This window comes from Sarcophilus harrisii, chromosome 1, assembly GCF_902635505.1.
Source record: "Sarcophilus harrisii chromosome 1, mSarHar1.11, whole genome shotgun sequence".
NCBI lineage: Eukaryota > Metazoa > Chordata > Mammalia > Dasyuromorphia > Dasyuridae > Sarcophilus > Sarcophilus harrisii.
In genome coordinates, this window is record NC_045426.1 from 603,815,872 (window position 1) to 603,841,920 (window position 26,049).

The 26,049-nt window shown below is 36.6% G+C and overlaps 1 protein-coding gene across 1 annotated transcript in view; it reads right to left on the reverse strand.

Moving 5' to 3' along the window:
* Positions 1-26,049, reverse strand: part of EXT1 (exostosin glycosyltransferase 1) — a 341,760-nt gene that overhangs the window by 45,041 nt on the left and 270,670 nt on the right. Inside the window, exons 2-3 of the mRNA XM_003760340.4 lie at positions 4,625-4,718; positions 892-999 (exon numbers count right to left, since the gene is read on the reverse strand). Coding sequence (XP_003760388.1) covers positions 892-999; positions 4,625-4,718 — 202 coding nt within the window. The remainder of the gene's footprint in view (positions 1-891; positions 1,000-4,624; positions 4,719-26,049) is intronic.

Sequence of the window (26,049 nt, forward strand, 5' to 3'; positions counted from 1 at the left end):
ATGACTGGGATTGGTGTTGGAATGGGTGGTATTTGATACCTGGATCACCTTTCATCCAGGAGCTGATTAAACTTTAACACCCATTCTACATAGTGACACTCACTCAAGAAGTGTTGGTACTAGGATGTTGCAAATGCCCATCAGCCAACAGCACAATGTTTGGATGGCAGCTTGTAGGCAAAGACATAAGGGACATGAGACTGCCTACTCTTCAATGCAAAATACAACAGGCTTACACCATATCGAATTGCTTACTATCTTGGGGAAGAGGGAGAAAGGAAGGGAAGGAGAAAATTTTGGAACACAAGGTTTTGCAAAGGTGAATGTTGAAAACTATCTTTACGTGTTTTTGGGAAAATAAGATACTATTAAAAATAAAACAATTTTAATTAAAAAACATAAAACGCAAGTGGATTTTTAATGTGGGCTTTCCTAATGTTCTGGACACTTTGATTATTATTTTTTTTTACAGAAATCTCTTTTCTTCTGGAAGCCAGTATTGTCAATCAGAAATAGATGGAATGGGATGTGAGATGGGAAGTAAGGAGCAATGATATCACTGATATCATTAAAAATAAAACAAACAAGTAAATAAAATAAGAGGCTTTAAGTGGAGTTGTTATGTATATCCTCCTTTCCTCTCACCCCTACACGGTGTTTTTCGCCAGTATGTTTTCCATTTCAAAAGTTGTTCGCCTGATCAGGGCAGATGTTTCGCTGGAAAGTGAAAGGTACCTTGCTAAATGAGTTAATATCCACCGTGACACAGACCATTTTCTCATGATAAAATTTCTTTTATAGTGATGACCTTTTGGATTCATCTTCCTGATAACTTTGGATGGTGGCAGCAATAATCAACTGATCTGCTGAAGGCCACAGCCCTTTTCTTACCTGTAATAACAATCTCTCATCCCCGATGATGGCGGCTTGGTTCCAATCAATCACTTCGGAGAATGGTAACTCCCATCCATTGCTCAGCATCACTGGGACGCAAGCAGCCTGCACAAAAAAAAGGAACCATCTCCAAGTTAGAGAGAGACATCACAAACTCCATCCTTAAGGCAAAAATCATAACCAATCAAATTACTATCATTCCCTATGTCCTTTGGATCCCAGAATCTTAGGACCATGAAGAAAGGTCAAAAGAATTGAAAAACTAATACTCTAAGGAGTTCTGTATTTGAGAGGAAATCCTTAAGCATTATCAAATGATATCAGAGCCATACTTACACTAGCCAGTTTAATAATTTGGAAATTCTGCACAGGCTTTTAAAATCCTATTTCTATTCCTAATTATTCTACAGCCATTGAAACAACTGGTCAGGATGGAGCAGTTTCATTAAAAGCAATGAAAATTTGGCCCCGTTGAAGTATTAGCATAAAACTAGTTTTGAATATAAAATACTTTGGCCCAGATCTACAGACCCCAGTTAAAGTGACTCACTCCCAAGTGTCACACACTATACAGAACAGCCCATTCTTTGTCTAACAAGAACTTGATTATAAATTTGACTCAATTATAAACTTAACAACTGTAAGGAATACTAACAATCAAATAAACAGAAGAAAATAAAACCCCGACTATAATATTATATTGAAAATTACTTAAATGTTTCATTAAAAATATAAACTTTAACAAAATAATTATAATTATTCTTTTGATTTTTTTAAAAGTCTCATTCTAATTTTTTTCTCTGTCATATTTTTTCTCCAATTTCTTCATGTTTGTGAACATGAATATGTTTCATATTTTTCATGGTGTATTAACATTCCATTCTATTCACATACATCTCTGTCTTTCTTTTCTCTGTACTTATTAAAAGTGTGTACTTTTCCTTCTAAGTCAACTGAATCAGAATTATTCTTGCCTTCATAATATTAATAAATCATTTATATAGCATTATAAACTTTCTTCATAGGACAGCTGGGTAGCACAGGAAGATTCATCTTCCTGAGTTTAAATTTAGCCAGACCCTTAATAGCTATGTGACTTTGGGCAAGTCACTTAATCCTGTTTGCCTCAATTTTCTCATTTGTAAAATGAGCCAGAGAAGGAAATGGCAAAGCACTCTAGTATTTTTGCCAAGAAAACCCCAAATGGGGCACAAAGAGTCAGACATGACTAAAATAAATGAACAACACAAACTTTCTTTATAACTACCTAGAAAGATGGCTAGAAATGTCATTATTTCCACTGTGCAGATGAGGAAACTGAATTTCAAATACACATGGCTAACTGTGCAAGTGTAGTCACATAGCTCAAGCTAGTATTAGGGTAGGACACAAGTTCCATATCTAGGGGCTTTTTCCATTTTATCATTATGCCGGTGGAATGTGTGACATTACAACAGAAAAGATGTTAAACAATTAACAAAAGTTCAGCTCTGGGCAATTTAAGATGGAAAGGCCCTGTTTAAGTGATACAGGAGACATAGAGGAGGTTAAAGGAATGTCTGAGTTTGGTATGCTTTGGAGAAAGAACAAGACTTAAGAGAAGAAAAGGGTATGTTTGGATATACACACCATATTTATGGGAAATAATATTAGGGATGTAAAAACCTAGAACTCTAGTATTTTTGCCAAGAAAACCCCAGATGGGGCACAAAGAGTCAGACATGGCTAAAATAAATGAACACAAACTTCCTTCATAACTACCTGGAAAGATGGCTAGAAATGTCACTATTTCCACTGTGCAGATGAGGAAACGGAATTTCAAATACACATGGCTAACTGTGCAAGTGTAGTCACATATCTAGCTCAAGCTAGTATTAAGGTAGGACAATAGTTCCTTTTAATGTGGGTGTTGAGGAATAGCAATGCTTTAGGATCAAGAAGGCCTGGTAGCAACTTTCTCAAAGAGCCTATTGGCAACTATCTTTACACATTAAGAATTATTTAGTTCTTCAGAAGACGGGGGGAGGAGGAAAGAAAAGTCTTGCCCTGTAGGAATTCTCCCCATGAAGGCATTAGAATTGGAGAATCATCAAACCTGGGATCTTCTCCTTGCTAAGTCCTAAAGCATTAGACCAAACAACTGGAATCAATCTACACTCCTAAGTATCTCTTTCACTTAGGACTCAGAAAACATATTGCATATTGAGTGGGAATATAATAGACAATTTTGCTTTTATGAAATGAAAAGATTATACTATTGCAGGGCTGGATATTGTCTCCTCAAGAAATCCAGCTCTAATCCTTGTCAGGTAAGTGCAACAAACTAGTCTGGCCCCTGCTCTCAACCATGACTGAACAACCCCCTTCAAGGGAAATAAAGGGAAAGCTAGAATGTATGGCAGGGTTCTCTCCAGAAGCAGTGGTTCTCACTGCAGAGGTATGCATAAGCACATAGAAACAAGTGGCAAGCCTCCAGGAAAATCACACTTCCCCACCTCACCCCCATCTCTCATCCCCTACTTCCTTTTTTAGGCAAAAAAATAAACATACCAGATCCAGCCTTAATTCCCAAGTCTACCTTTTTTAAAAAAAATTTTTCCAATAAAATTGTATTTTTCCAAATACATGTAGATAATTTTCAACATTCACTTTTACAAAACTTTGTGTTCCAATTTTTCTCCCTCTCCCCTCTTCAAGGCAGCAAGTAATCAGATATAGGTTAAATATGTGCAATTCTAAATCTGTCTTAATGCAGGAAGCAGTGTACTATGATTAATAGAGTATTGACTTTATAATCAATTGGGTCAATAAACATTTATTAAATGCCTACTGTGTATCAGCAGAGATAAAAATGCAAAGCCAATCTCTGCCCTTAAGGAGCTTAATTTAATTTTTGTTGTAGTTATAGCTCAATCCTGTCTGACTTTCCTTGACCCATTTTGGGATTTTCTTGGTAAAAATACTAGAATGGCTATAACCTTCTCCTATTCATTTTACAAATGAGGGAACTGAGGCAAATAGGATTTATTGATTTGGCCAAAGCCACCATAGCTACTAAGTGTTTGCTGCTAGATTTGAACTCAGGATAATGAATATTCCTGACACCAGGCCTGGGACTATGGAATCACTTAGCAATGGGAGAAGATAGAGAACCACAGGAACCTAAAAAATAGTGGGAGTGGATTGGATAGACTAGGTACTCCCTGGTAGTAAAGAAAAGTAAGGTAAAATCTTACCATAGCCAAATGCTATATGGGAGATTCCAGGCAAATCACCTTATTCCTCAGATACTCCAGGAAACTGGAATAAAAATACTGCCAACCTCACAAGAATGTCAAGAAAGTCAAATGAGATAATTTATGTAAAGTAGTAGGTAAAATGCTGGCCTTGGAGAAGTCCTGAATTTCAATCCTGACTCAGACATTTTACTAGCTGTGTGAACTTGGACAAGTCATTTAAGACTCAATTTCCTTAACTATAAAATGGGGATAATAATAGCATTTACCTCATGGGGTTGTGAGGAACAAATGTGATAATTTATAAAGCATCTTGCAAACTCTTGAAAACAATCTGTGAGCCTTTGCAAACATCCTATAAGTCCAAGCCATTATTGTTAGTGATTATGAAAGTGCTTTGCAAGCCTTAATGGGGTAGATAAATGTGAACTCTTGGTAGTGGTGGTGATATGAGAATTATTAGCATTAATAATAATCTGTAGAGTGCCTCTTACCTGCAGTGCCTCCAGAAATCTAAAGGAGCCAAGCCTGCGGCCACGGGGAACCAGACAGAAAGTGGCATTGTGCAGCATTTCTCGATAATCATACCTAGAGGGAGAAGAATATGTAATTAATGAAGACCCTAGGGAAGAAGGGATAATAGCCATGAAATGGAACACAGATACATAGATATATGCTAGATGGCCTAATGGATAGAGCCCTGAGCCTGCACTCAGGAAAATCCGAGTTCAAATTTGACTTCGGAAATTTCCTAGCTCTGTGACTCCGGGTAAATCACTTAACCTGTTTGCCTTGATTTCCGGTCTATAAGATGAGGATAATAATATCATCTATTTCCCAGACTGCTGTGAGTATAAAATGAGATAATAATTGCAAAGCAATTAGCACAATACCTAGTAAGAACTAAATAAATCAATGTTTGCTATTGTTATTCCTACATATTATGTATTTGTTGTCTCCACCTATTGGAAGGTAAGCTACTCCTTAGGAGTATTTTACTCTTTTTATCTTTATTCTTTATATTTATAGCCACATAATAAATGCTTAATAAATGTTTTTTGACTGACTGATTTACATATTTGAATCAAGTTGATTGAGACAAACCGGTAGTTATGAGCTCTAATCTTACAGTTTTCTTTCTCAGGAGGGGAATTGGTTGTGACAGGCCCAGCAAACATTAAAGATTGTGTTGGATGAAACAGTTATAATATGCTTTGCAAACAATATCATCTGACACAAGTCCAGTGGCCGCCACTTCAACAGATTGGGCACCAGCATCTGTGACTTAGAAGTTGAGTTTTGTTGTGACAGCAAATGAAACATCCCCCCCCCCCCTTTCTCTTGATATAAAATAAAAACATCACCCTTTTTTTCCTGTTGGTTTTTTAAAATGCCATTTCAGTCAGCCAGAAAAGCCTGTGAAAGCTAAGACAGACCTTGTTCTTCTTCATGCTACCCCTTACATCTATCCTTCTCGAAAAAGAAAAAGCAAAAAGGAAAAAACAAACAAACAAACAAACAAAACAGTTACAACTAACTCAAGAAACCTTCACAGTGAGCACAAACAACATTTGCTCCTTCCTCTGAGCCAAACTCTCTACATTTAGCTAAGAACATTCAGCAACACAAGGCAAATCTTCCTGTAGCAGAACAGTTTGATTTTTAGGAGAGAGAAGTGTAGAGAAAGAAGGGGAAAAGATGATTTTTAAAAGGGAAGAGGAGGAGAATAGAGGCTAAAAATCAAAAATCATTTGGGGCTATAAAAAAAAGCAAATGATATGCTTTTAAAAGCACATCTTGAGTGACACCTTCTCACCTTCTTCCCCATGTTACCAGAGCAGTTTAGTCAAGATTAAATATCACCTTTTCATTTATGCCCATCCCTTCTACTTATTTTGAGTAAACATCTCAAACTGTTTCTAGTTCATTATGAAGTAATATGAGTTTTACTTAAGGCTATTAAAAGTAGAAGAACTGGGTCCTGAAAAGGGACTGTGTACAGAGCATCAAGATTAACCCTCACCCTCTCATTTGTTAAGAGCCTCCACTGTTCTACAGACAGGTGCTATTTTGAGGGTAACTCATGTCATCCGAATTTTCTAACTCTTAATAGTCTAATTTAATCATAGCCCAAAGGCACTAAATATTGTTTCCTCCTTTTTTTTTCATTTTTTTGGGGGGTATTGATGTATACATTTATATTTTTAAAGTCCACATCTATTTTTATATTCTCACACAAACTAAGCATATGGGAGTAAGCCAATTTTCAATTATAAACCCGTCATTAAGAAGAGACTTCTTGCAAAGGCCCATTTGCTTAAACAGGCGTGTACAACTAATTTGCACAAGAAAAGGTCACTGGGAATGGATTAAGATTATCTCCACTGAGAGTAAAATAAAAACCCTTGCTGCATTAATTAAACTACAAAATAGACTTCAAAGTGGATGAGATTTTTAAGAGGGATCAAATTTAGCTAAATAAAAAATATTAAATTACAGAGGTAATGGGTTCTTTCCCATCCTTAAACATTGGTAGAGTAATTGACAACCAGCTTCAAGTTCAACTCCCAATCTTGCTGGGATACCTTTACAAACTGGAGAAAGGGGGAAAAAAAGTTTGAAACTGAGTGTGTGGTATTTTTTTTTTAATATAAAGAAAGGTCGAAGACTCTTCAGAGTACATTGCATGACAGCAAGGTTTAATAAATGCTTAAAATAGAAACCCCTGAGGGACTAGCATAGAAGGTCCTATATCCTCATTAGCCAACTCAAAATGTAAAACTCCATTAATGTTCTCAACTGTGACAAGTCCCAAAATTGCCAGTTTCAGAATTTAGGAAATATGAGGGGAAGGAAAGAAGGAAAGAGGAAGAAGAAAAGAATTTACAGGGAATTCAAAAGAGAATCATTGTTTAATGGTTTCACCTGTAACATTGCAACACAGATCTGGAGATGAAAGGAATCTCAGAGACCATCACATCCCACCCTTTCACTTGAGGGGGAAACTGAGGGCAAATAAAGTGATTTGTCTATGGTAACACAAGTAATAAGCATCCAAGGTAGGATTTCTCTTTGTGATCTTACTGAATCACATGATTTGGGAATGCATCAAAATTTACACTAGTGAATTTGCTAATGTTTTGTTCCTATTGCTGTTTCAGTAAACAAATGATGTCTCTTCATTTCTTTTCTCACCAACTATCCACATTTCTGTTGCCACTTTATATCCAAAGTCTATTAGAAGAGATGCCAAAGAAAATGTTCAATAATTGAAAGATCTGAGATTTTGTTGGGACTGTAATTTACAGATTGAAATCCAGAGAAATTAAGTGATTTATCTAGGATCATAAGCATCAACAACCGTCAGATTTTAACTTAATTTTTCCTGCTTGATACCTTTCCCCTACTTGATATCTCCAGTGTGATTAAGGGAACAGAGCAGGCTCTTGCCTAAATCATGAAATCAGTAAATCATTTTCCTTTCTCCTCTGGACTTCCTTCAGTGTGCTATTCAGTCATGTCCAACTCTTTATGACCTCATTTGGGGTTTTCTTGGCAAAGATACTGGCATGGTTTGCTTTTCCTTCTCCAGTTCATTTTACAAAAAAGTAAACTGAGTAAATAGGGTTAAGTGACTGCCCAGGATCACATAGCTAATTTTCCTTTACACTATGTAATCTTATACTTATATAATAATAGCTAACATTTATAGAAAATCTGATGGTTTGCAAAACCATTTATGTATTATTGTCTCATTTGATCTTCACCACAATATTAGGTACAATTATTATCAGACTTGTCTACATGTTGTTTTCCCCATCAAAATGGATGCCACTTTAGGCCTAGGGACCACTATTTTGTTTTTTGTTTTTAATTTTTTTATCTCTAAAGTTTAGCAGAATATAGTAAGTATCTAATAAAAGTTGGGTGACTGACTGATTAACCTAGTAGAAAAGTTAGGTGTAGTTCAGAGCATTTTCCTCCAGTCCTTGCTAATCAGTCAGAGACTTTCAGCAAGTCCCAGATCCATATCCTCCATACCCTCATCCTCATGCATAAAGGAAAATTTGGCAAGCCACTTCAAAAAAAAGGTGACTGACCCCTGATCTGACACTATCATTTCAGAACTCACAAGCTACTTAAAAGTATATATAATTAACTAATGCACATGACAATCTTACCAGGGAGGTAAGTAGATGAGGGAGGTAAGTAATCTCAAAGAACTTGCAGCTTTAATTAATGAAGGATTTTTATTACCCATTTCAGGTGGGTATTAAGATCTCTGCTACACAGGTGATGACACAGAGGATAGAAGAGTTTTAATAAATGACTGCAGAGGCTAATGCAATTAAGCTATACGGCCCTGAACATAACCCAGAAATAGGTCCCATTTCATACACAATTCTCTTCTGAAAAGTTGTATGCATATGATATACTAGTGAGTTCCCACTTAAAATGGGTCTCTATAATAATACAAAATTAATCCTCCCTAGAAATGTAAGTGCTACGATGCCTGCAGCAATTTCAATATTGTTCTGGCTGAAAGGAAAAATCCCAACAGAATGAGGTGGAAAAATAAATATTCACAAGGGCAGAGCCAAGGGGAAAAAGCAGAGCCAGCCCTCAAAAGAAAAAATGACAACAGATTCCTGACAGTAAAGGAATTTCTTATTGGAAACAAGCTTGCTTTCTCATTATGAAAGACTAAATGCATCATGGTATTACCATAGTTTAGTATGGGCTCAGCATAGTATGAAGGGAAAGAGAAGACCTGGGGGAGTGAGTCCCCACTATCTACTACTCCATGTGGTGTCTATGCCTAAGAAGGGATGTCCTTTGTCCCCCCCGCAGATCTATATACTCGCATCCTAAGCTTGAGATCCCCTTGTGCCCAAATGATCTTAATAGCTCTTTGTTTCCCATAGCAGCAACCCATCCAAGTAATTTATCTACTGCAGATGCTTTTAACTTGGAGTCCATGAATTAGTTTCAACACACAATTTGATAACCGTATCTCAGCATTTCCCTGTGATCTAAAGGTGTTTTATTTTATGCATTCAAAAACACTTTTCTAAGAAAAGGCTATAGGCTTTACCAGGCTGCCAAAGGGTCGGTTAAGGCCGCACACAAAAAGGTTAAGAACAAGCTTTGATCTCAATGATTGCTTCCCTTTGGCTTTCACGTTAAAATGCAAAAGAAGTTCTTAGCAAGAAGTATCATCTCACAATCCACATACTGAGCTGCAAGTGGCACCTGGATGGAAAGTTCCCTGAAGCCTAGAACTGGACAGGTACTCTAGGTTTTTATGGGACTATAGGCGAGTTTGGACTCCCTTTCCCAAGCCTTTCTTTCCTTTCCATTCTTCTCAGCCACCAAGGCTCCTGATCTGCTGCAGTTTCTGTGGATGCCATTTTCTCCACAGCGCAAAGGTCCTTGCCATTGGGAGCCGGTGTGACTCCTTCACAGAGCTGGTTGTCTGCCGTTTGCTTTGCTTGCAGCCAGCGCTGTCTGGGCTCTGGATAATGCTCTAGGATTAGAAATTCATTTCTTTGTAATCCTCCTCAGCCCAATGCTTTCTTCCACATTCTGTGCCCTGAATACAGGCCGTCTTTGCTAAATCAAGTCAGGTATTTATCTTTACTTTTCAGTGGACTCCTATCCTCCCCAGGTCCGATGCTCTACTTTTATACTTCTTTAAAATTCATTTCTTTATGTAGATTCTGAAAAGGAATTCAAAAGAACCCCAGGAAAAATACTACACCTCAGGAGGTAGCCAGAAAGCTCTTGAGGACATTCAACCTTTAGCATCACCATGAATACAGCAAGCATTTACAAGATGAATTCAGGACTGCTAAGTTCTTTATATGTGTTATCTCATTCAGCCCTCAGGACAGCCATGTGAGGTAGAAGCTATTATTACACCCATTTTGCAGATGAGGAAGCTGAGGCCAAAATAGAAAAAGCAGTTAGCTCAGAGTCACACAACTTGTGTGAGGCTGGATTTAAACTCCAACCATCCTCACTCCAAGTCTCACACTGTATCAGATTATTACAAAATAGACAAACTTAGAACACATTTCAGCCCCAAGCTGTCTCATTAGCAATCAAGCACAAATGGAAATATTAAATATGAATTTAGACATCTGGAGTCAAAAGATCAAGAACACTCCAGCAACAACAAATTATAATTAGGCAAGATGGCTATGTGACCAGATCCAGAAAAGGATGGCAGATATGTGGCAAATCGTTGGGGACTGGAGGGTGGTGTGAGTCTAGGAGCTATCAATTAAAAAAAAAAAAAAAAGAATAGAACTTTGAAAGTTAAAAACACAAGGGTCAACTACCTGTCCCCTAGGATAAGAAGTCTTGAACTCATTATTTTACCATTAACCTTTCCTTGGCCCCTCCTTGCAGGCACCAGCCTGCTGTTCCACATGCAATAAGATCTAGAAGCCTGTGCCAAAGTACACCCCGTTCTCCAAGAGGATGGGGATACCAAAGTCTGTGCTGAGAAGGAAGTTGTTTCTTAGAGATAGGAAAAGCCCTGGAACAGTGCCATCGCAGAAACCTGCCCCAGTCTATTCCTTCTTCAAACAGTCACAAACTCAAAAGCTCCTCAGGGTGACCACTAATCCTTTGCGGCATGTTCTGTTGCCTGTCTGTATGCATGGATTGGAAACAGGAGAAGGGTAGAAAAGAAAAAAAAAAAAATGACAAGGAAAAAAGGCTGACTTTTTCTAAACAAGAAAATTTTAGAATCATGGCATTTCAGAGCTGAAAGGGTCCTTAGAGATCATCTCTACTGTTTTCATTTGGCAGACGAAGAAACTGAGGTCCAAGATCACTTAGCCATTAGAGTTCCATTCGAATGCTACCACATGCTGTCTCCCACAGGAATTCATATAGTAAACCAGATATATAAACTTCACCTTCCAATTAATAATATGACATTTTACCCTTGATTTTTTCTGCAGGTTTGAGAGAAAATTACAATTCAATTTACAAGGTCATTTGCTTAATCCATCTCCTTGAACACTAGGAGACTGAGCCTTAGTCAGCCACCAGGGGAGAAATGTTTTTGTTTTCAGGTAGAGTAGTAGGTCCTTCTTTCATTTCACTTTTTCTATAGAATTAAAGATTTGCTTGAAAACTCATAAAAACCCATTTATCCTAAGGGTGATTCAAATCATCCCCTTTAGCAGCCAAAGTTTATAAAGACAATACAGTCCTATTTGTAATCAACTCTAATTTACTCACAGTTTATGTCAGGAAAATAGGTAGTTGCAGAAAGAGCTGGCCTGAGGAGGAAAACCTGGTTTTCCCATTTCAGATAGACAAGCTGTATGACCCTGGACAAGTCATTTGATTTCTCTGGTCATTTCTACACCAGAAATGTCAAATTCGAATACAGGGTGATTTAATATCAATGGAGGCTGCAGATTGACTCAGAAAATAACATATTAATAGTATCTATATTCTATTATGTCTTTACATATCTTATTGAGTATGTCCCAATTATATTTATTGTGATTCGTTTCTACTTAAGGCTATGACTGTATTGGCCACCTTTACGAAAGACAACTGTAAGACAATAAATTGCAGAGAAAGTTCAGAACTGCAATGGTACAACCAATACTCACACTTCCCCATATAAAGGAAATTTCAGTTCCTTTATTATTTCTTTATTTAACCAGTCCTTGATCCCTATTCCCTGCCCCCCAGCCCTTATCTGAGAGCAGAGGAAGATTTCCATTCCCATCCTCCACCGGCTTTGGTAGCTTTCAACATTGAAAAATCATCAAAAAGAGAAAACCAGACCTAAAAGAATGTTTTTACTGCTTTCCCACTTGATCCATTACATTCTTTCTCACAGTGCCAGTTTCACTCAACCCTAGGATTAGGTGGATGCTTGGAATTCCAAGGTCACTCTTCTCTTGACCAGTGCAAGTGGTAGTTATCAGGACTGTCAGGGATTAGGAGTGGGGGGGGGAGGGGAGGAGGGAGGAATCTCATGTATTTTACATACCTGATCACAATATAACCATTCTCCTGATTCCCTATACTTGAGTGATTATAGATAGATCTTCAAATCCCAGTTATTTTAAAGAAAAATCATTTCCACCCACTACATTTTTGTGTCTCCTTTATTATCTTTACTACCAGCTAATATCACCTGCCAAATTAAATCCCACTATGGCTAGCTACTGAGGGTGGGGAGGGGCTTTTATACCGAATAAGCCACGACATCCCGATTCCCAGAGTAGGTTTAGAAAAAAATTCTGTCCTCCAAAACAAAAATAGGTTTTCAGGAGTATAAATGGCACCGAAACAGCACAAAACTTGGCGTAGTGCTTGCTCCTCTTTTAACAAGGGTTAAAGTCATCATATCCAAGTTGATAGAATGCCTGATTTCGAGACCTCATGGGAATCCTGCTTCTGACACCCACTAGGCATGAATTTCTGGGCCTCACTTATGTTCTCAGAGCCTGCACTCTCTCTTTTACAAAATGGGAATAAGTTATATTTGTAACGCTTGCCTTATATAGGTCCTTGCTGCCTCTGATGAATGCACTGAGAGAGAGCAGTGGATTTGACCTCAAGAGACTTGGGTTGGATCTGGCTCTACTACTACTTACACTACCTGTGTGGCCTGAGACAAATCACATTCCCTCTCGGATCTATTTCCTCAATAGTAAAATAAGAAGTGGTTTGTCTAATGCCTTTTGGAACTCTAAACTCTATGGTTGAGTTTTGCTTAACTGTTAGAGTATGTACTTTGTAGGAAGGATTTGTTGGGAAAAATCTGTTATGTCTCAGCAAAAAAGAAGCATCTCTTTTGTTTATTTAAGCAATCTTATATTAAAGTAAGCTATAAATAGCTATTATTTATGGAGCGCTTTTAAGCTAGAATTTTTCATTTATTATTTCATTTGATTTTCATCCTCATATAATTCTTCTGAGTTAGGTGGTGTTGTTATTCCTATTTTATAGATGAGGAAACTGAGGCACACAGCAGTAGAGTGGCTTGCCCAGGGCTACACAGATAATAAATGTCTGAGAAAGAATTTGAACTTGGGTTCTCCTGACTTTTTTTCAGGAAGGCTACATAATTGTCCCTGTTATATCCACCGTACATCAGAAAAGATCATCAGGTAGGATCAGATTTGTTAGCCAGGATACCATAAGTTTCTTCCAGATGGTTAACATGTAGTAGATAAAGCACTGGATAAACTTGGAGTCAGGAAGATCTGAGTTTGAATCTCACTTCAGTTATTTCCTAACTGTGACATCTAGCACAAACTATTTAACCTCCCTGTGCCTCAGTTCCTTATCTGGAAAATAAGGGGCTTAGATCTGATGAGCTGTAAGGACCCTTCCATTCTAGCTCTAAATCCAGGATCCTGTATGTTCTGTTCTACTGTGCTGAATTCCACTTTAGACATGAATACTGTGGAGATTAGTTGACCCTTTTAATAGCTGCTGCCAAAGCATCTTTGCCTGTAACATGTAAATCTGAATGACATCACACTTGACAAATTCTACAGAGGAGGCAGCAAGAAGGTCTTTTTGGCATAGACTGTTCTGTCGTGGCAGGTGGTGAGTTACATCCTGCAGGAGATGTTAAAAATGCTGGAACAGTTTTCTTTCTTTCTTTTTCCCCTTTCCCTTCTTAAGCCAAAAAAATGGTCATGGCACACAACCAAAATTCATCCATGACTTTTTTTTTTTTTTTTTGTATTAAGAAATACAATACTTTTTCCAGAAGAAGCATCTGGATTAGCTAAATTGTTACCAAGGCCAGTTATTAAACACACATGATAATTCTGGGCTAAATAGCTTGAGACTGTTGCCTAGCTTTCCTTTGTATTAAATTTCAGCTATTAACCAATCAGCCCATTTTCAGAGTATGAATTATTAATGCAGATGGCTCTGAACTATTGGCTACAGAGCCCCCAAAGATAGACCAATTTTGTCACATAGAATATCTTGTTGCTTGGTTTCCATTAAGGTATCTTGGCTTTTGGATAAACTGTCAAGTAAAACTTGGCATTAGAAACACAAAGTGAATAACTTCCTTTGTAGAGAACTTGACAGCTCAGCTATGTGTCAAGCAGATAGCTGCCTAATAGGGATCTCCAAAGGCTAATGCATCTTCCTTGGAAAGTTGCCTTTACCACAGGCTGCCTTCCTTGGGATTTGGGCTGGGCAAAATTGAGGGATGATCTTTACTGGGAGTGAACATACCATTGGCTGGTAGGTCATGTCCCTCTCCACAAAGTGTTGGTTTTGGAATTAGAAAAAGTTTTGGAGGTGCGAAAACATAATTGGAAAACTTTTTTTCCCCCTGCTTAAAGGGCTAATTGATTTCACAGGTGTTTAATTATCATTTGCTGTGAGATAATACCTTGTAGTGCCATAAAAAATGGATTTAATTTTCAAGTGCTTGCAAAACCAGCACCAAAGCCAAGTTCGAGCTAAAGCTAGATAATTATTCTATAAATCAAACACACTGCCTCCTTTCTTTGAAATTTTTAATACTTGGCTATAATGATATCTGACAACCTTGAAACTAACATAAAAAGGATTTTTCTGCCAAGTGCCAAGAGGCAGTCATTGGAGTATTTCAGTCAGTCTGGTTCATTAATATTGAGTCAGCCAGCCAGGGGACCCTGGTTTCAGACATCCAAAACATGCCAACGTGTAAAAGCAGTAAAGTAGAGCAAGGCACTGTGTTTCTTGTAGATAGCAAATGACCACTAAACTCCACCAAAAAAAAAAAAAATCAGAAACTAATTTCAAACCCCTTACACAACAAACTTATTACCAACCAGTTATATCATTCAGAGCTTCAACTTGAATATGATGAATGTTAAGGAAGTTGAAGGGGAGTTACCTTTATCATTTAACACAACTCTCTTGGATCTAAAATATATGTCCAGTGCCTTCTAACAGAGAGGGAAGAAAGAAGACAAGAGGGGAAGGGGACAAAAGTTTGGTTCTAGGTGGAAATAAAAAACAAAAAGTACCAAATAGCTTCTGTATAAAGCATCTTCTCCTTTCTCAGGCAACCAAGTCACTCAGTAGATAAGTACTGGCCTTTATTCAAAAAAACTTAAGCTCAACTATAGCTTCAGACACTTGTTAGCTCAGTGACAAGACACTTAATCTCTATTTTCCTCAATTTTCATAACTATTAAATGGGCATAAGAGTACATTGTTGTGAGGATCAACTGAGACAATATTTGTAAAGCATGTAGCAAAGTGCCTGGCACATACAAGAAACTATATAAATGATCATTCTCTTCTCCCACTCCCTGCTCTCCAAATTCAATGTTCCTTCCAACAATGCATAGAATAACTCTATTATATCTGTTTATTCTTTCACTTTTTTCTCATAAGTTTGCCACAAGTAGTCTATCCGATGTGCTGGGGAAACTTTTTTGACAGGGTGAGGTTAACAGAAGGATACGGCATCCACCGATTATTTAAATGTCTTATCACATAAACAGTTCATTTAGTTTTTTGATCATTTATTTATTTGATGTTATTTTTTTTTTAATTCCACTCCTCTTCATGGAATGCCTTATGTTAGGTGTTACAGTCTGTCCCCACCCACTAGGAATCTTTCTATTGTTATCTGAGTGAGGCTCATTTTAAATTCTCCAGATACTATGATGTTTTGTGATTTACAGTTATACAACAACACTGGTAGAATGTTAATATTAAAACAACGGGGTTTCATTCTTGTGAAAGTTTGAGTGTAAGAAAGCATTGCAATTTCTCAACGGCATTCCAGAATATGCTTGTACTTCTGTTGAATTTTGGGCTCAATTCATTATGTATTTTCAGTATAAGATCAAAACTAATATGCTTACAGATAAGCTCCACAGGTTGTCCATCTGACTGCAAGTCATAATCTAGTTATTCTTTATCCACATGGACTTTCCTATGTGAATAATTAGGCTAAACACTTGAGTGGTTACAGATCACATCTAACAGTCCCAACAATTCTAGGGGTTGTCTACCAAAGCTGGATAGCCATCTGTCCTACCACCAGAATTGGATCTTCACTTTTACTTTTGTTCTAGGCACAGCAATCAAATCATTCATTCATTCATTCACTAATTCATTCATTTATCCATCTGTTCCTAGCCAGGACAAGATGTACATCATGGTAACTCACTTCTCAACACTTGTGAGTACATTCTCCAGATGTAATTCAGTCCCAGACTCTGGGGAAAAATCATTGATTCCTTAAATAATCATATTTTCACAGTAATTAAAAACCAAATCTCCAAACTCTGTAAAAGTGACATGCAGCTTGAATGCACTTTAGCCCACAGACTGTCTCTAATAGCCAGGCAGTACAATGTTGGGAAATGCCATGCACTGTTATTAATGCTGCTGAATTTGAAAAAGTAGCTTGAGAAAATGGTCCTGCTTAGAAACAATTTGGAGGGAAAAAAAAGTATAAACAGTTTTTTTCCCTACATGACAATTTTAGGGAATTGCCTCTGGCTGGGAATAATGCAAAGCTAGAGAGTGTCAACCATTAACACCTGCCATCTGCTTTACCCCAACTCCTGACTTCTGGGACAGTTCTGGTCACCCGGGAAACATGGTTCAGGAAATCTCTGCACACAGCTGTTACAGAACAGAGCCTTTCCTGATATCTTCAAGAGCATCTAAAGAAAGAAAACTTGATGGAAGACTTTCAGTTATCCAGGTATTAATTTGGATTAGGAGTCCTGAGTTAAGGAAAATCTGTACATGTAATTTAAATAATAAAGATTCCTTTAGCACTCTACTTTTTATTCTAATTTTACCTTCCATAAGTATGCGAAGGTTGAGGTAGGATTTTGGATTCGTGTGCCCCTTAGACCCCAAGAAATTAAGTAACAGAGGAGTTTAGATGCAAAGATTCAAAACATAGTATTTCATAATAGCTCTTTCAAGGGGCTGTATACTGTTACTGTACTTTTAAGAATAAATGAAAGAGTTTCATTTTAACTTGTTATCTCTGAGGTGTCTATGAGAAGCTATTTTTTAAACTATCATTTTGGAGAGCCCAGTAATTGTCATAGCTGGAGGACTGTTTGAAAACTCAGAGAAAAGACTAACAGAACTTCTTTCCTAAGAGATTGAGTCTAGAAAAGCTAAGCTGTGAAGATGTTAAATAGAGAATTCTTCGGAGACTGCTTGTCATTCTGAGAGAGCTGAATTGTGGGGTTATGTTTCCAGAGTTGAGGAGAACTTAGGAATTGTAGCTGATGATTAGAGGTATTTCTGAGTGTAAATTTTCTGACTGTGACATATTGTTGGAATATTTAGATCTGTCTTTGTATTATAATGTTAACAAATTGTATAAACAGTAACATTGACATTTATATGGTCACACTCTATAATACCATAAAGGAAAAAAAAAGGAGGTCTAATTTAAGGGTTATCTGAGTTGGGGAGTGAGGAAGATATTGCGGGGTTGTTTTTGAATAGTCCAAATTCCAAAGCTTTTAGGGACAGTCCTTTTAAATGACATATATCCAATAATCTTTAGCATTAGGAGGGTTATTCTTTTTTGTTACTGCTCTTTAAAAAGTTTTGTTGGGTATTTTACTATCATTATTATTCTTTTAAAGCAAGGATTCTTAAATATTTTGGTCATAGATCTCTTTGGCACTCTAATGATGTCTATGACCCTTGCTGAAAATGATGTATTTGAATAAGTGAAGGAAATGCTAAATTTCAACGAGAATTGAATAAATATATATTTTTTTTCCCTTTCAAGTTTAAAATTGATCCAATTTCTTAGGGGAAAGGTGGTCTGTGAACCTCAGATTAAGAATTTCTATTTCTTTTTTTAAATTTTAATTTTTTTATTAAAGCTTTTTATTTTCACAACATGTGCACGGATAATTTTTCAACACTAATCCTTGCATAGCCTTGTAGAACTTCTGTTTCAAAGGAATTTGCTTTCAACTTTATAAATAGGATCAGGCAAAACCTTTGTTAAAACCAAGAGAAGTAGGCCCTATTCATTTCAATTCTCCAGTCATTTATTAAAAACCTACCAAGAGCCAGTCACTGTGTTAGCTGATGGGGACACAAAGAAAGCTATGCTAATCAAACTTGGCTGAGAGTTGACTTTAAAAAGACCCAGAATAGTTAGAACCCAAAAACAATTTACTTCAAATCTGTTATTAAGAAATCATTTAAAATATAACCTTAATGTCAGTTTTGTTTTGGTTTTTCTGGAAGGGGTATTGAATAGATGAGTTAGTTTCCTTATATAAACTGGCAATCCTAAAGTACAATCCTAAACTCATTCTCTTTTCCCTACCAGTCATTTCTTTTTTGGAGTCTATCAGCAATGTATTCACCAAACCTGTATCCCCAGAATACAAATATCTGCATCCCAAATGCAGAATACAATGACTGAGCTTCACAATGTCACGAGTGATACCCACTGAGCCCTCAGCACACCAATCCTGTCGGGCATCCAGTACCAAATGTGCTGGCAAGCTGATGTATTATTTACACCAAGGTATTCAGACACAGTATCAAGAACATAAAACATTCATCCACAAAGGGACCACTTTGTCATTTTAAAATAATTATGTTTCTTTAAAAACCCCAACAAATTCCATTGTCTCCGAATTATTTATTGAGTCTAGTAGGCAAGTGAAATCTTTTTTTTTTTTTAAAGTGAGGTAGCAGGATTTCATCAGACTTGCTGAAATTAAGGATTAGCAATGGAATGATGAGGAGAGAAGAACAAATATGTGGGAAATTTCCCAGCATTTCAATGAAATGTCTTTAGAAAAAAATTTTATAGAGATTTTAGTGTTGAAGTATTCTTCATCACCCTTGACTTCAGAAATTCAACTATGTGGCATACTATGGTTATTTAGCCATTGAGTTGGTATAAAACTTTAGACATGGAAAATATATACCTAAGAGTCTAATAGCCACTATCCAAGTACACTTTAAAACAATTCTTTAGACAAATGAAATTGAACATGTCTCTGTAAGTAAAAGTCCCAGGGTTTATTTGTACAAACAGGATAGTGAAATACAATGGTTGCCTAGTGCCATCTCAAAGACATTTATGGAAGTTTAGCATAGTATTAACTGTTTTTATAACATTAAATTTAATTAAGACTGTATCTCCATACAGCTGTAATCACTCAATTTAACCAGTAGATGGGGCACATCCACATGGCAACTCATGGGCTATCAGCCTCCCTTTAATTCTGCACGATCTGAGGAAGCATCCATCCCTCTGATGGCTGAGTTGACTTCTCTTCCTTTTAGCCCCCTACTGGAGAGCTTTATATGTATGTACATATGGATTCCTCTCAAAACAAAATTCACATTACACAACACAGAGAAAGAATAATCATAAGGATTTAATTTTAGAATCATAAGAGATAGAAAGAAAGTTAGAGCTCATGTAGGAGAAACCTCTCAATGTAGATAAGGCAACTGAGGCACAGAAAGGTTAAATGGCTTGCCCAAGATCATGCAGAAAATAATATGTGACAGAGTTGGGAGCCAAATCCAGTTATTCCAGCTCTAAATGTAATTTCTCTCTTCACTGCACCATAAGGTTGTCCCATTCTTTCCCTAAATTCTAATATTCTCTCCTTCGACACTTAATAGAGAAAACTTCAAATCCTTTAGAGACAGGGGACTACCAGAGCTGATTATTGTTAAATTTGGTCACTATACTGTTTGATCTCTCCCCCTCTCCTCCTCAACTTTTTCGCTTGGCTATATGGGATGATTCAGTTTGGGAGCAGGGAAAATGCATCCAGAAATGACTATGATGTAAAAACAAGAGATTTTAAATTCTCAAATATAGAGATTAAAAATAACAATGGAAAGAAGAAACAGAAGAAGGAATTTACTCTCCTCAAAAGACTGATTTGCTTGTTAAATAGTACTGAATTTTAGATTTCATAATTCCCTAACAGGAGGCTGAAATGCCAATAAGCTGCATAATTGTGATGAGGTACTTTCCTTACAACCATCAAATGACCCCAAAGCATGATCAATTTCAATCTGGAAAGGACCTCAGAAGTCTAGTCCAATTTCTTCATTTAAAAATGAGGAAACTCAAACATATTTGTGCCCCTTCAACCCCACTCCAGTTTAGGTGACTTACCTAAGGCTCACAAAGGTATTAAGCAGCAGAATTCTTGAACCTATGTCCACTGGCTTTACATCTAGTATCCTTCTCACTAAACCACACTGAAGAATTATTATATTTATCATGACTTACTCCAATAACAGCTGCCATAAGGACAAGGAAAAGGGTACAATTCTAGGAGAATGTTATCATAACTCTGACTACAAATAAGACAGTCAAGGCAAACATTATGGAGAATTCCATATAAAATTTTCATGAGTCACCCCACCCCCAGATGTAAGTGATTTCTTCTTAATTTTTCCCCGAGAGCATTTTGTCAAGATCTCATCTTTGTCTCTGGGTGATACTGTGCTATCTACATATGAATGCTTACATATATATATATGTGTGTGTGTAAGTATATTTTTATATTGTATTTGTATATGTACATGTATATACAAATTTATATTGTACATATATGTGTGTACAAATATGTGTATTGGTATATAATTATATACATATATACATACAAATATATATTCACATGCATATATATATATGTATCTCTCTCCTGACTCTGCTATGGTGGCATATTTCCTTGATATAGAGTATTTTCTAAAATTTTCTAAATTTTCCTTCCAATGGAAAGAGACACCTCTGCAACTTATAATTTTAGAGTTACCTAAGTACAGTGCTGCTTTGCCAAACGACTTACCCAGCGTCACAAGGCCATTATGTATCAGAAATAGACTTGAACCCAAAACTAGATAATTCTAAAGCTTCTCTATCTACCATGCACTGCTGCCTCTTGTATATATATTGAACAATTTTAATTAGTCTACAAGCTTCTTGAGGGCCTAGGCCAGGATGGTGGTGGTGTTTTTTTAATCCTTATATCTGCCATACCTAGAAGAGTGTCATCACATAGTAGGTAGCTTACAAACTTTAGTTAAAATTGAAACAGTGATTTGTTGATCTAGTCACAATGAATTTTCTGCAGCAAATAGTCTTTATTTCTTTTGAGTCCTATACACACATCTATCATTTTCAGTGGAGGAAAATAACCAGAAACTTGTTTGATTGTGATATTCAAGAAGAAAACTGGCTGTTGCCATCAAGAAGAAATTACTTTTCAACTCCTTTCACTTTTCCACTTTAGTGAAAATCCTTCACTGCCCAAGATTTGAAGCTTAAGATAGGGATTGGGGAAGGGGAAGAGAAGGAATTATCACTATAGTCAAAACACTACTTTTTACTTAGCTATTAAAAAATACAATTAGACAAGCACTAAGGAGCTACTCTAGGGCAAAGTACTGTTTTAATAGGCACTAAGTAACAAAGGCTTCAATGAGAAACAGCCCTAGTCCTCAACAAGCTTATTTTCTTGACTGGTGTTAGAGGATATAATATGAGTTCAGATAAATAAATAGAAACATTTCAGGATATTGAGAAAGATGGCAAACAAGAGAAGGCTTAAGGAGAGCTAAGAACTCTAATGAATGAGAGACAAGAAAAGAGAGCATTTCAGCCACTCTGAGCAAAGATACTGAGGTGAAGATGAAATTCCAAGTTTCTGGAAAAATAGATAGACCAAACAGGAGTTAAGGGAGATAATAGATTACCAGCTCTGTTTCATCTCTAGTTTTGGTACACTGGTGAAATGATTTCCTAATGCCAAATGGTATTATTAACAACAATTGCAGCAGCAACAGCACAACAGCTGACTTTTATATTTATATATCACTTAGCTTTGCAAAATATTTTAAATTTTCCTGATTGCAAAATTTCATTTGAAAAGGACCTTAATGATCTTTTAATCTAAGCACTCATATGAAAGTACAAAAACTGCGGCCTGCAAAGATTAAGTAGTTTGGTCCAAGGTCAAACTACTAGTAAATAGTCGAGAGAAGTGGAATCTAATTCTTATCCCAGTTTTCTTTCTACTATATAATTTTCAATGGTAGAAAAGCAAAAATGAATGAGTGAATGAATGAAAGGATGAAAAATATGTCTTAAGCACTTACTACATTTCAAGTGTTGTGTGGGAGTACAAAAACAGTATATTCATTTTATGTATTATATTGACATTAGCAAAATTTCATTACAAGCAATGTGAATATCCTTCATGTTGCTAGTTATAGTAGGGTTTTAAGGCCAATCCAATCACTCATGTACTTAATCATCCAACAAATACTTACTTGGATACCTACCTACTCTATGGCTCATAATGTTGGAAATACAAAGCACCTCATTTTCTCTTTTGGTAAATGACATAAGTTCCTCCCTTAAATAAATAATAATAGCCTGTAATCTATTCTGAGAGAGATGAGGTATATGCATGAAAAGTTCAGCAATGCAAGTCTTAATAATAATAATCAAGGACAACAATATAACATGTTGCAAGGCAGAAAGAGAAAGCTCCCAGTCCATCTATCATGAATAGAAAAGGTAATAAGAACCACAGAATGATGCAAGGAAAAATCACTAGAGAATGAAATACACAGAGAAGGATTTTATGGGAGACTTAGGTAGGATTTGATTTAACACACAAAGGATGCTTATGCTTTAAATAGTTAAAAGTCAAAGAAGAAAAGGTCAGGGATATATGGGCAGGAAGGGGTGTCAAAATGAATAGAAATTGTAATGAGTCAGATTTCAGCTCTATGCAAGGAAAAATGTGACAAGTAGAGCTATTGAAAATGGAATGGATTATCTTGTAGATATGGGAAGGAACATGGTGTAATGGATGCAAGGAGCACTGAAGTAAGAGAGCCTAGGTTCAAATCCTACTTTTGACACAAGACCAGCGTGAGTTTGGCAAGTTATTTAACCCTTGGGCCTCTGTTTCCTTATCTACAAAATTCGAGATTTGAACTAGATGCTTTCTGAGGTCTCTTATAGATTAGCTCCATTATCCTAACTATGCTCTTTAGTCATTGAAGATCCTAGGGCTATAAAATAAGAAATGTTGGATTTGTGGTCACAAAGGTCCCTCCAACTTAGAACCCTGTTTGTGCCAAGTCTTTGAAGAAGAAATGGGTATGCCATATTAAGGTAAAAGTAAGCATACCAATCTTGGTTACATATACACACACAGTGGGAAGGAGGGTACGCATGAAGCTCCTTATATTTATTATTTCAAATTATACAGGAAATTTTGCTAAAACAGCCATGCCTATTACATCTATTTTCTGTAGAGAGAGGTAATAGAAGGAGCACATTTTTACAATCTGCAAATTGACATCTTCTAGAAGGTGAAGCTGAATTACCATATGTCATAATAACCAAGTAGACTGCATACACTCCTATGTTGACTTACATGGGCATTTTACAGCTTTCAGATAAGCCTGGGTTTCTTGTACCAACTCCCCAAAGAATAGTAAATCAGAGTGCTATCTATCTCCACAAACTTTCAAGCAGATGTTCTCCCTGTGCTTGCTCTCCCAGGTTCCAGATGGTTGCAGATACTGACTCCTTCCTCCTTTAGCCTCTCTCAGATCACACTTCAAACATGTCAGCATCTCTGGTTGATATTGGCAGCTGAGACTCAGTTACTTAAAGAGCCCTGAATGATGATACAGTTTTTGATACATACATGTGAGAAATCACCAGAACATAACATTTCACCAACAGAATTTTACTACCTATATCCATTTGTTTAATGAAGCTGCTTTGCATGTTGACTTAAATGCTTCTACAAACACATAACCCACTGCTTGCCAGAATGGATTAACATCATCACACACTAAAAAGGATTTAATCACCCCAGAATTGAAAATGGTGAATAATGGTTTAAATTCTCACTCAGGAACTGAAACATGTTTAATAACAGAGTTGCAGTAGTCCCCAACTTCGTATTATTTACTTCAATATATTAAAGGATTAGTGACTTCAGTGGCACAGACAGAGTATAATGAGCAATATTTTTCCATAGGGCAAGCAGCATAGAATGTGAAGCTGGGTGAGGGTAGAGGGTAAGGGGATAGGAACAAAATTGTTAGAGCTTCCTATTTTGAAAATGATTGTATTTGCTTATTAGATGATAAAATTCAGTTGAAAAGAACCACAAGTGTACTTTGGAGCAAATCTCTAATTGCCCAACTCTAGTTTTGGCTTGGCAAAGATAGTTATCACAACTTTTTCATATTTTGGTTAAATAAGCTTCGTGAATTTTTAAACTGGGGAGTGGGAGAGATGAGATGTAAGAGGGAGCGGGGACAGAGAGGAAGAAAGAGGGAAGAGAGTATTGGTTGTAGTCCTTTAATCTCATGCTGGTCACTTTCTGGTGATAAACCTATCTAAACTTAGCTGTGATGCTCAATGGAGATTAAATATATAGTCAAACTGATTCCATAATCCAAGTCCATCTTAGTAAAATTTGCTAGAGCTTAGTTTCACTGCTATAAACTTTGAGAACACAGGGTAACTTCAAAAGGTATGAAGAATCAGTTAGGACTTTAATGGAAGCTTTTATTCTATAAAATCAAACTGTCAATAAACAAATAAACATTTGTCAGGCACTAGGATAAATGTTTTGAAGCCATAGGATTGGAGCCACTCTTGAATGTAGTCAAGGAAAGTAAGAGGCAAAGGTGAGGAAAGCCTATAGACTATCTACTCCCATGTCAGAAAGAGAGGTTAGTTTTTTTTGTTAAATTACCTAAAAAGTTCTCTTGAAATCATCAACAAAATTATGAGCATTGAAGGAGAAAGCATTTGAAGACAGTGCATAAGCCTTAATTAAAAATCTGGACAAAGTCATTTAGCTTAGTATATATTGTAATTCCATATTTTTTACCCATTTCCCTCAGATATTTAATACTTGTGTGACCCTGGGGAAGTCACTTAATTCTGCCTCAGGTTCCTCATCTGTAAAGTGAGCTGGAGAAGGAAATGGAAAACCATTCCAATATCTTTACCAAGAAAACCCCAAATGGGGTCACAAACAAGTCTGAAAAGGATGGAACAACTTCCTAATTCAGAAGATAGCTCTCTGTAATATCTGTAATAAAGCTTTCTGTAATTATCACAGAAGTCATATGAAAATATTGTGCATCTAAAAAAGGAGAAACACTTATTAAGAAATTTTTATGTAGGACAGCTAGATGGCATAATGGATAGAACTCAGGTCCAGAAGTCAGGAGGGCCTGAGTTCAAATGTAGCCTCAGACACTTAATACTCAGTAGCTGTGTGATCCTGGGCAACTTAACCCTAACTGTCTCACCAAAAACAAAACAAAACTATTATGTGCCAGCTACTGTGCTAAGAATTGGGGATATAGTATCCAAATATATGAAAGATGAGGATGACAAAGAGAACGTCATGAGATTTAGCCATACGGTGATTAGAGTACCTAGAAAAAGTTGTTTCAACAAACTGATGGGTATGGAAGAAAAGTTTGCAAGGGGTTTAGACAAAAAGAATGGTGAAATAGAAACAGAAAGAATAAATTATTTTTTCTAGATGTCTAGCCATGGAGGAGAGAGAAAGATAGCTTAAAGGAAGAGCACAGTCAATGAAAGATGTTGGTTGGTTTTGAGATTACTTTTGATAGAAGATACTTTAATATGTTTGCAGACCGAATGAAATAACTGAGGCATGTAGCTTCAATCATCTTTTAACTTTACTATATTTCGGATTCTCTATCCATAACAACTCACATATTCCCTCGTTCTCTCCATTCATATGGTCACAATGAAAGTTCAGACTCTCATCACTTCTCACATTGTCTACTGGGATAATCTTATAATTAGACTCCCTGTTCAAATCTCTCCCCTGTCCAACTCACC